At 42.4% G+C, this 12,091-nt stretch overlaps 1 protein-coding gene across 1 annotated transcript in view; it reads right to left on the reverse strand.

Moving 5' to 3' along the window:
* DAPK1 (death associated protein kinase 1) overlaps positions 1–12,091 on the reverse strand; it is an 89,797-nt gene extending 77,706 nt beyond the window's left edge. The window contains exons 1-2 of the mRNA XM_050329691.1: positions 12,044–12,091; positions 11,483–11,629 (exon numbers count right to left, since the gene is read on the reverse strand). Of these exons, the coding sequence (XP_050185648.1) occupies positions 11,483–11,544 (62 nt within the window). The 5' untranslated portion in view covers positions 11,545–11,629; positions 12,044–12,091. The remainder of the gene's footprint in view (positions 1–11,482; positions 11,630–12,043) is intronic.

Raw genomic sequence — 12,091 nt, forward strand, 5'->3', positions numbered from 1 at the left:
CTTCAATTATTAATCCGATGTTAGTTAAATACATAAGAAACTCACCACACTATAAACATATAATTTAAACCACTGATGAAAATACTCCTTTTTCTTGACTTAAGGGCAGCTTTTTAAGACGACACAGCATTACAAACAAAGCAGTTTTTGTCACAAACACAAATCTCACACCAAGTGCCTTAGTAACTGTCCATATACATTTTAGGAGCTGCTATTTAAAGCCAAATTGTCTGCTTCCCCAGATCTTCAGCTTTCATTCACAACTATTCACTCCCATATACAAGCTTGGGCACTTAGTTGTTCCTATGACAGCTGTGCAAAGGAGCGCTTGTCTGGCTACCCTACGGCTGCTGCCACAGGAAAACATACTCAGACTGTGCTGTAACCAGTCTTGTTGTCCAGGGTTAATCCCTGTCAGGTTTTGCTTCCCATTTCAGAGTGGCTCTTCCATGAGGTCTCAGCCAGTCACACCTGCATGGCACTGAGGTAGAGCACACAGTGTGCTACAGTAGGCTGAGCCAGCATCTACCCCAAACAAAGGCTTCCCCATCCCGCTGGTTGTGCACTCCTATACTGGCAGCTGGCACTGAGCCTTGCCTGACATGCCCATGGTGACCCAGTTCAGAGAGCTCAGTCTGTAATCTCCTCCTACTTCCAGGCTGCACTCAGGATGGTGCCAGCACTAGCAGTGGAGAAGCAGCAAGAGAATGCAGCTCAGCAGGTGAGGAACAGGACCATCCCACTCACTGACCCTTACATTAGGCTAGCTTAGCTACCCTAAAAACAACCAGGTGGGCTGGCAGGCAGCTAGGGCAGCACTGACCAGGAACTAACACACCCTTGGAAGAAACAGTAATGTAAAGGTTTCTCTCTAGAGGGACAAAAGGGGCAGCAGAATTAGACCAATTTTGTAAGATAGAGTCTGGAACGATTTGTTTTTCAATTAATGTTATAACTAGCAACAAAACCAGGAAAAGAGATCCTTCTTTTAGACAAGAATGTGAATTAAATAGTATCAGAAGGCCCTCTCAAATAAAAAGCAAGGAGAAAAGGTGATACACAAGGAACTAACCTATTCCCTGATGCGCTTTTGTTTCCCATGGAATCAATGGCAATTCTATCCAGATGGCCCTGCTCATGGAGATGAGAAAATACTGCCAGACATACAGTATACCAACAGAGTTCAAACTCCCATACCAAAGTGTTTGAAGTCTATGTATGAAGGGGAAAAAAAACCATAACAAAACACCTCCCCACCATAAAAAAACCCAAAACAACAACAACAAAAACAACCAAACAAAAACAACAAAACCAACCCCAAACCAATTTAAAACTCTCAAAAGATAAAGCAAGCTGAAGAGACAAAATGAAATATCTGTCTCTGAGATTACAACTACATCACCCTCATTAAAGGTAACAGGAGCCAAGTGTCCCAATAAAGGAGTCTGCGTCAGCAGGAAGAAAGGTATTGAAAGAAAGTTAAAATTTGTTACAATTCAAGACTCCCATGAACTTTTTTTTTTCTTATAAAATAATAAACTGCCAGTTTTGTTGATGAAGTTATTGTAAGTGCTGAGTTCTCAGCCTCAAAGTTGTTGGACCCAAGTAACATACCCACTAGTACTATTTTCCCCTGTGGAAAAAGGGGAAAACCCACACCTCAAAATGCATTATACTTGGTAGAATAACTTAACTGTAAATCATGCCAGGATAGAATATAACATTGTCAATTAACATAAAAGTTAGCTCCACCCAGTTATAACTATATAGCTGGGCAAAGTAAGGAGGGTACCAAATAACAGACACCACCAAGAGTACACATGATTTTAAGTTTTAAGCATTGGCCCTCTTAGTCTCATTTAAAAATACAGGATTACAAAGTACTATCTCAGCAATGAAGTCCAATCCTCTTAAGCTACAGACAGCTCTTCAACAGTCAATGAGTCTAAAAACATCAGAAAAAGATAGGAAAGAAGAGATGAGAGGATCCATAGCACTTCTCTATAATCATGAGACAGTTAAAACTCACCAGACTTTAGAAAATGAATAGCTTTTCTCTGTCATGTAACAGTAACAACTTCAAAACACGATAGGGCCCAACAGACTATGCGACCTGGGAAAAATGTCTCTCTGCTTATCAGTTCTCATAGCTCATAAGCAGGTAGTCTAAGTGAACACTTCTACAGGCACACCCACCCAGTACCTCAAGTCTTAAAATAACCACTTACTGATACTTTAGAGAAGACTGAGGAAAGGTACAAGAGTGCAGAAGCCAAGTTACATCCCAGACAGAAAGCAAGGTTCCTCAAGTAACTTGTGAAAACTTAGAAACATAGTATTAATTGCTCACAAATAAAGTAACAGTGGAAATAAATTTTTTTTTAGCACATCAGTTCAGTTACAGGCTTTTAGCAGCAAGAATTGCACAGAGAGAATGCTACTACCCCAAGCAATTTAATTCCTTTCCAAAAGCTCACTCCTATGCATAATTCAGCAAAATATCCACTTAATGTACAGTTATAATTTACACTGACTGTGAACTCTCCAAAGCTTTGGATATGTCCTCTTATGTTTGTGACCATCCAGTAGGCTATTCTTCTTTCAGGCTATTTTCTTTCAGTTAAAAACAAGCAAGACCATCTAAGCTTCATAACAAAGAGATTTGCACCTGCAAGCAGATGGTATTGGAGAAGACTTTGCTCTAGCAGAGTGGCCCACCACAATGCAGGGACCCTGCTGCTGGTCAAGGCGTACACATCGTTGCAGCCATGCAACGATGCTTCCTCCTCAGTAGTATTGCCTCTTGAAGAGGAAATTGTCTGGCACATTAGCTTGCTCCAACAGGAGGGAATGAGGGGAAGGAAATAAAACATGTCAAACCAAAAGAATAAGATTGCAGACCATCATGTGGATTAATCAGTGTAGTGTTTTAGAGCAATCTAAAACAATGTGAACTATTCTGGATTTGGGTGAAAAGCACCTATTACAAGACATTCACCATAACCAAAAAAACCCACCAAGCTCCAACACACCAGAAGTATAGCACTTTCAGTACAACAGGACAACATCTTCAAGGCCTACAATATGCGTGGAAACTCTGAAAGAGTTAAAACTGATTCAAGATATCCACAATGACTGTATCCTTATCAGCTTTCTCCTTCTCCAGAACAATATCATTCTTCCCTCTAATTTTACAAACTCAGTCTTGATTCAGTTTAGGTTCCCCATTCACACTTATTTTATTTCAACAAGTCCCTAAGGCCACTATCCTTGAATCAACTTGAGGCAAGCAGCCTTTCAATTTCCAGCCTGCAGAACCTTCTGCAAACAGTTGTAGTGGGTTGAGCCTGGCCGGATACCAGGTACCCACTCAAGCCACTCTCTCACTGTCCCTCTGCAACTGGACAGAGGAGAGAGAAAAAACAGCTAAGGATTCACAGGTTGAGATAACAGCTAAGAGAGGTCACCCTTCATGGTGATTACTTTCATGAGCAAAACAGACTCAAAATGGGGATAGTACTTAAATTTATTACTAACAGGATAAGAGCCAAAGAGTGAGAAATAAAACAGTCTTAAAAACACCTTCCCCCCAACCCTTCCCACCTTCCATGTTCTCCCTCCTCTCCCCCAGCAGTGCAGGAGGATGGGAATGGGGGTTATTTCTGCCACTGGTCAGGGAGAGGAGTCCTTCCCCTGCTCCTGTGGGGTCCCTCCCACAGGAGACACTCCTTGATAGACCTCTCCAGCTTGAGCCCATCCCTCAGGCAGCAGTTCTTCCTAAACTGCTGTCCCATGGGGTGCAGTCCTTCATGAATGAGCTGCTCTACTGTAGGTCCCCCACAGGGGCCACAAGTTCTACTCGGGAGAAACCTTCTCCAGCGTGGGCTTCCCTCTCCATGGGCTGCAGGTCTCCAGCAGGACCCCACTCCATCCTGGGCTTCCCACGGGGTCACAGCCTCCTTCATGCATCCACCTGCTCCAGTATGGAGCTGCATGGGGGTCTCTGCACCCCGAAGTTCCTCCATGGGCTGCAGGGGCACAGTTGTCCCACCACAGTCTGCCCCACGGGCTGCAGGGCCTGAGCTATGGCACCTGGAGCACCTCCTGCCCCTCCTTCTGCACTGACCTTGGTGTCTGCATTGTTGTTCACATGTTCTCACTCCTCTCTTCCCTGGCTGGAATTTCTTCTGCACAACAATCGTCTGTCAGTGCGCTTGTAGCAAGCATGGGTAGAGCCCCTCTCAAATCTTCCTTCAGGAAGCCTAGCCATGATGAAATATGTTATCACAAAGGTGTTACTTTTGCTCCTGATTGACTCGGCCTTGGCCAGCAGCAGGAAGTCCATCCTGGAGCCGACTGGCATCAGCTCCATTGGACAGGGGAAGCTTCTAGCAGCTTCTAACAGAAGCCACCCTTGTAGCCCCCCTGCTACCAAAACCCAGCCACAGAAACCCACTACAACACTGTAAATATACATCTAGTTTATAAAGTTTCTTTGTTTCACCAACCATTTTAATTCTTCCAGTATGTTAAAAAAATCATATCACTCCAAGCTTAGTGGTGCAAGGTTAAATGTACTGAAGTCTTAAGTCTTCTTTCTTAGGAAGTTTCTCCCCATAGTTTCACCATCTTGTTAGCCTTCTTCACTTTAGAATGGAACAGCAGCAATGGAGGGTCAAGAGATGCAAGCCTCACGTAAAGAAGGATGCAGCAAGATTTGCACCAGGATATGGCAAGATACCCGCTCCTACAATTCATCTCTGGCTGTCAATTCACAATCTGTCCCATAACTGCACCAAAACTAACAGGATTGTCAACGAGCAATTGACCAAAATATGCAGGCTCTGCTCTTACTGTACCACCTCCTAGATGATGAGATGTCACAGTTTAACAACATCAATTGCATTAAACTCCTTGGCACAGGCCTCTCTACCCACTTCTGCTAAATTTACACCATTTATGTTATGCCAAAGTTCCCTGCATAAGGAAGACATGCAACAAAACAGTTCAGGTTTGAAGATCTTTAGGTTTTGTCCATACTTTTCTCAGTTGTCAGCTGTCTTAGCCATGAACTCATGATGGTTAAGTAAGATTTAATATACTGCATGGTCAGTCAATCAAGGCTTTTCAGGTTTGGTGGATAATCCTCCTTTGTATCACCTACCTTCCTGTGTGGGGGTCAAAATACAGTTTGAGAAATAACAGTTTTATTTGAGACAGAGCTCCTACACAAGCCACAATCATCCAGCAAACAAGCTACTGAGCCACCACTTTAACTGGCAACTTTTCTTCAGGTTGCACAGGTTTGCTAACCAAGTCAGTTAAAACCAAAAAGACACCTGGACATTAGGCTAGTTGTGCAAGATATATGCAATGTCCTTCAAAAACTTGGTACACATTTGAATACCTCTGACTAATTGCAACAACCATTTGTGAAGATTACAGAACTATTGCACCACCCATAGTTCTCCTAATTTCCAGCTTAAACTTCCTTGTTGTCGGTTTATGTTCTTCTGCCTTTGTAGTAAAGTGACTCTTTATGTCTGTCCCTCCTGCAATATTTAACTTGAGGTAGATTTATGGAGGCAATCACAACTACAAGCAGGCTGAGATTTCACAGTGGTTTCAGTTGATCTGAGAGTGTACTGCTGCCATAAATTAAATACAAGGTGGGTTTTTTCTTCCCTTCGACAGCAGCAGTACATCAAAAAAACCCAACCTACACAGAAACACAGAGGAGAGGAAAGTGATACTGGTCCTTTCAGCCACTGACAGTGCTGCCTGAGCTTGGCACAAAGCTCTCATGAAAGCACAGTGTCAGCCTCCCTTTCCCTAGGCTAAAGTGGTCAACTTCTGTTTGGTATGCACAGCTCCAGCAGAGAAACTAACATACTCAAATATCGTAAAGGAAGATAATAGGGAGGAAAAAAACCAAACACCAAAAAAAACCCAGCCTGAAAAGACTGAATCAAAGTTTCAACACACCCCTAACATTCCTACTCTGGTACTGATCACTGAGCCTGGCCAGAAGAAAAATCAGACGAGCATTTTTATCTGCTTCCTGATGAGTTTAGATTTACAAAGATTTGTGCATTTAAATGGAAAGCACAGAATAATCAGCAAGCTGTAGTTTTTATTACACCGTGTTTTAAAAGACGTACAAAACAGTCATTATTCTCTCTCAGAGTGAGAAATAAGGTAAGCAGGACCAAGTTATACCCAAAAAAGCATCAGCACTTCTTACGCTTTTCATGAAGCAAGCCTCTCGACACATTTTATAAGGCAGCAATTGTCACCACTGGCACTGTATGGTGAGTAGTCTATTGCAGCCTGTGCCATCACCAGCTTTTAGGTTATCACGCATTTTTGAAAAGAAGGTATTTTGAGGGAGGTAAAGTGACTTGAGATGCCTCTTTTTTCCAACATGCTTTCCAGCTAAGAAACCTTCCTTTTCAGTACCCATGCAACCACCACGGCTAGGAATTGCACAAGACAAGCACAGAACAACCAACTTCTCCCCTGAGAGTTAACAAGACTGATAAAACATGTATGTGGTTCATAAACATTATAGTAATTTGAATTTATTGTTTACTGTAATTTGAATTTCACAATTTTCAATTCTCCAAATAAAAACAAAAGAGCACACAAGGACATCAACCAATCATGTTTCCCAGTCAAACAGCAGCTTTGTGGCCAACATCTTTAGGGTTCCTTTCCAGGTCCTTGTCCCTGCAAAACTCATTTAATTAATTATCATGTTCTACTGGAATTTGCACAAAGTAGTTATAAAAACAGTGAATCACACACTTGCAGTATTTATCACTGTGTCTGTACGAATAACACAGGAAATGGCACCGCAAAGGTGTGCACCTTCTGCTTCTACAGAGCTTCACCATTCTACTGCTGTATGAGAAGAAAGGTTAATACATGCCTGACAATACTCACATAATTTTAGTACATTGGCTAGTTAGCAAGATTAGCTTAGGTTGTCAAGCCTGAAAAGTGCCATGAAGGTCAGATTCTAGTTGTCATTCAATTTGTTTGGTTCCCTCTCCCCCGATGTTTTTACTTTCCTCCCAATAGAGAACTGCAATGTAGTTAAGTTACAGTGTTTGGATAGATGACGGACAGCCTCCACAGTTGTAAAAAGCACTGTTATTGAGAACTGGTATGTGAAGAATTAAAAATAATACATGCATAAACATAGATGTGTGTATATATATATGCACGTAAGTATGCATGTTCAGCATATATGCTCCCTGCTTACTATGGGAATAATTTTCCAGCATTTAGGAAAAAAAATTAAAAAAAAAATCCCTTTTCACTCAACTCTGAAACATAAAAGAACATTTTCCAGAATGTAAACAAACATTTGCACACAGCTTTGTTCTCTCCTATCAACATCTTCAGCAACATCTTCTATGCATTTTTCTCTCATAACTGATAAAGCAACTAGGTCCATTAGATAGCAGGGTTAACTCACTGCTTTTTACTACTAACTCCTGTTAAGTAAGGTATCCAAGTAGAAGCAAGCGGTCTCCAAAAATGGCAAGATTCATTGTAGCTTTCATTCTACAAGTTGCAAGTGTTTCCCTAGTGAGTCCAACAGGTCCAAACAACCTCGACCTTCAAAACTGTTAGATACCTCTTCCTACTTTCTGAATCAACACGAATCTAAAAATTACAAATCACAGTGAAATGCAAATACCATTCTTAAATTACAAAACTTAATTTCAACAGTCTGCACCTCTTTTAGAAAGCACATGAAAGTTTAAAAGAAAACAACTAAAAAGAAAGTGTGGTGGTAAGGGCTGAAGAAAGAAGGAGCTGTCTGTAAAAACAGGAACTAAATCCTTTCAATCCACATAGACAAACACAGTATATATTTATACCATAGCTTTGATTGGGTACCTCTCCCTAAAATTATTTAAGCAACATCACATTTCTCACAATACTGTATGAATTCTCAAGACCAGTTCACACAAAATAAAAAACCCCATATTTTTAATAGTTTGGTGTGGTTTCAAGATCTTTACTTGCATTCTCACCGTGGTGAGGTTATTAAAACTGATCAACTTGAACTCCTGCCTTTTGGGCAGACTGAAGTAAAAGCACTGCAGCAGGGTATTTAAAATGCAGTCACTCCACCTGCAACTGCAGGCAGAATTAAAATGACAAAATAGCTTTAGTAATGTTTTTGCCTTTCCATGATAACATTTATCACTGCTTGAAATTTCATGGTAGGATGATTACAAAACACATCTGTAGATAGCCTGCATCTGACCAATCCAAGCAATAATTTCAAATTTATAAGATGGAAAAAAAAAGTGTATGCAATGTACCATACACTGATCAAGAGCACAATTTTCTTACATGTTCTAAAGACAGCACTGGATCCATAAGTCTCACAAGACTGCTTTTGTACAAAAGTTTAAGACAAACCAACATGAACAGCCACAAACATGCTGGAAAAAAATCACACATGGGCAAGAAAAATAAATAAGGGCGATCCTGTCAGCATTCACCATCCTAAGTTTCTTTTTTCTTACTCTCCCCAGGCACAGAAAACAAACCAAAGAATGGAATTAAACTCAAACGGTTTGGTAAAAGGACAAGGACTGTTTATTGCTTCTTCTGCAAAAGCACTGCAAAATACCAAAAAAGTAGAAAATGCTTTTTTTATAGCCCAGACACATCATCATCTCTTCTCCTTGTTTCCAACAACTCTAAATTTTATGCTAAGTGATACTTAAACCTCCTTTATAACTTTCAATCAAGAGTTTCACTTACATAACCCATTTGCTTTCTTCAAAACACCTTTCTTATTCAAATGGGTTTTTTTAGTCTATGTAAGAAGTATTAAAATGTAATAAAGACTTGAAAAATTTACAAGGGAAAAGAGTGAAAATTATTAAAATACCTGAGTATTTGCATCTTCACTGAGCTCTCTCAAAAGGCAAGGTAGCCTAGGAACTTCAGGATCCTTTTATTTGAACCCAACTTTGTCAATAAAAAGTCACCTGTTAATTTATTCACCTTGTTTGCTGCATGCCTGCAGCTAAGTAAGAGGAAAATAAAACAATTCTTCCATAAGAAGGGGAAAATAGCTTGATTTTGCTAAATGAATCTTTCATCGTTGCTTAGCTCAAGCATTAAATTACAATTTGGGTTCCCAAGTGAATACAGGAAATTTTAAAGTCAAAGGTGTTTTTAATATTCACTGTTTTCTAAGTTTTGAGCCTAAGGGCAACTACATTTATATGCAAATCTAACAGTCAAAAATCTACCTGAGGCATAAAGGAGGAATGGAAAATGACAGATTTACAAAAAAGTATTTTGTGCAACTCTAGAAATTTAGGTTCAAAAAGAAGTTAAAAACAGTGGAATAGTCCTGGTCTCCCAAAATGATGTTGAAGTGAAAGCTTTGGCCCTTTTAAATAACTGTATTCCATTTTTAAAGCAAAAACCCTCTCAAACATTTCAGAATGTTTTGCCATCCACTGGTATTTTCTTACAAAAGTAGATAAAATTGATGAGGTTCTTAGATTTCTTTACTCTTTTGCAAGTAAAAACTAGAGTAGACTTTAACATTCTTTAAAAGTTGTAAAATATTACATTTTTAGACTGCATGCCCAGCTTAAATAGCATTAGGATGAATGATTAGTGCTGTAATACCCAGTCTGTATCATATTAATATACCAGTTTTAAAGTCAGCACCATTACCTAATACTCTACCAATTTGAAACACTCTGTGTGTTTTGTTTTTTTGTTGTTCTTTTACTACCTAACATTTTCAGTGTTTGCAATTTGCATACTGTAAAAATGAAATGCCTGGTCTCCAGGCATTGGAAAAAAACTCCACAAATTTAAACATTTCTTATGTAATTGGCCTAAGGGCAATTGTTCTGTGTCATAAATACGTACTGGAGACCAAACTCTGCATTGATGCTTTCTCTTTAAAATAAATACAAGAGAAGTATTTTTTTTACACTTTCTAAACTTGAATAGTGACATTGTCTTTCCCCTGAAGAACCTTAAAAACCCATGATATATCTGTGTCTTTATTTACTTCTATAAATCAGCACCTGTAAGCACAACAATGGTTTTATTTCTAAGAGTCCAGAATCCTAAACCTGAATTTTGGAACACTATATGTTCTTATAAAAAAGACTGGAAGGTAAATAAAACAATTCTGGGTGCCTCCACAAAAAAATGTTTAGACTACACAATACAAATTTATGCTTTAGCATCACAACACATCCATCAAGTTATAAAATAAGTTAATAAGACTTCACTGTCCAACACAGCCTGTTATTCTAGGTGTATGAAAATGTCAACCCAGAACACTATTGTGAAAATAAAAGTACACATTCATCAAGTCACATCAACAAGCTTGCACAAAAATGAGACCAAGTTTATTTTAATTACAGTTCAATTAACTTTCTTACAGTGTGAGGGGTTTTTTGGTTGTTTGCGGTCTTGGTGGGGCTGCGTTTTGGGGGGGGGGATTTGGGTTGGGTTTTTGAGGTTTTTTTAGGAGTTCTTTAAGAAATGTATTTTTAAGTTCCTGCCTATTCAAGCACCTTGTTCACACCATTTGCTAGGAGTGGACCTTTCACGGGAAAGATATGAACAGGAAGACACGGGAGCATGTGCCCCGTGTGCACTGAATGCCCTATGTTAAATTAAACACTGATCCTGAGCTTGGAAATCACCAAGGTGAACACTAGAAAAGGATTCTGCCATACTGGTGTTTTAGAACTTCACTGGATTCCCTTTTAGAGATGGGGGAATGAAGATGAAAAGAACTCGCATGTAGCACAATTCGGTGTTAAAGTAATAGTTTAAAACATGGAAAGCTCCGAAAAACGCAAGGGACGACTAACAGTGTGAGCTCGGAGGAGCTCACAGCCACACAGCATTCAAGAATCAAGGTTCAAGCAGGTAGCTCTGCATCTGCAGCGCTCTGCTACATCCCGTGATCTGACTTCTAGCTCCAACAGTGATGCCCAGACAGTGGTCTTTGCCACAGTACTATCGATGAAATACAGAGCTTCTCTCACTTCTTTAATCCTGTTATTAAAGCAAAACCCAACATGCAATACACACGGCGTCCTTCATACTACTAACAATGCAAACTTCACTCCTTCAAAGCCAACATGTTTCCAGTCACCTGCGTGTATAGCACCAAATCTCGCACTGCCACGGCTGCCCGGCGGCAGCAGGGACGCCCGGACGTGCCGCACAGCACCCGGCGGGCATCAAGCTTAGAAGGTATCGGTTAGGAACTGTCCAGGTCCAAAAATCTCATCGGACCCGTATTAAAAAAGGAAACACGCGGTAACTTCAAATCCCACTCCATTTCGCGTTTTCGGGCACCTTAGCAGCATCTCAGGAGACGTGGAGGCAGTGCAGGGGCGCGCCCGCCCTCGCCCCTCGCCCGGCCGCGATCAGCGGCCACGGCTCTCCCGCCCGCACCCACCTGCCGAGGTCCTCGCCCGTCTCGTAGTGCTCCTCCAGGTTTTCCTGCCGGAACACCGTCATGGTCGCCGCCCGCCGCTGGCTTCAGCCTCTGCTCGGCGCCCTCATCACCAGTGCCCCGGAGCCGCCCCGCGCTCGGCTGCGCGCCCTGCGGAGCAGCGCGGAGGTGAACGCCCTGCCCGCGGAGCCTCCCGGCACTGAAGGCGCTCCCCGCCCTCCCTACCCCCGGAGGAAGCGGCACCCGCGGGGCGGAGGGCGCCTCCCCTGCCCCTGCCCGAGTGCCGGGAGAAGAAAGCGGTCTCCCCGCCCCCGCCCCTTCCCCAGTAGCGGCAGCCGCCCAGCTGCTGCGGCGGCCGCCGGCGCCCAGCCGCCCGCCCGCCGGCCGCATTCCTCCGTGGCTCCGTTGCCCGGTCAACCGGGACGTGCTGCGGGGCCTGCAGGGGAAGGTCCCCCCTCCGGGCATCCCCGCACCTGACCCTCGGCGAGGCGGTGGGTCCCCTGGGCGCCCCCGGGCTGGGGCTGGCGGCACTGGCTCCCCCCTCCCGCGGCGCCTCCCGCTCACCCTCTCGCCGCTCCTGCCGCGGCTCCCGCCGCTCCGCCACCTGGGAAG

This window comes from Myiozetetes cayanensis, unplaced genomic scaffold (genome assembly GCF_022539395.1).
Source record: "Myiozetetes cayanensis isolate MyiCay16 unplaced genomic scaffold, myiCay2020 scf4, whole genome shotgun sequence".
Classification (NCBI taxonomy): domain Eukaryota; kingdom Metazoa; phylum Chordata; class Aves; order Passeriformes; family Tyrannidae; genus Myiozetetes; species Myiozetetes cayanensis.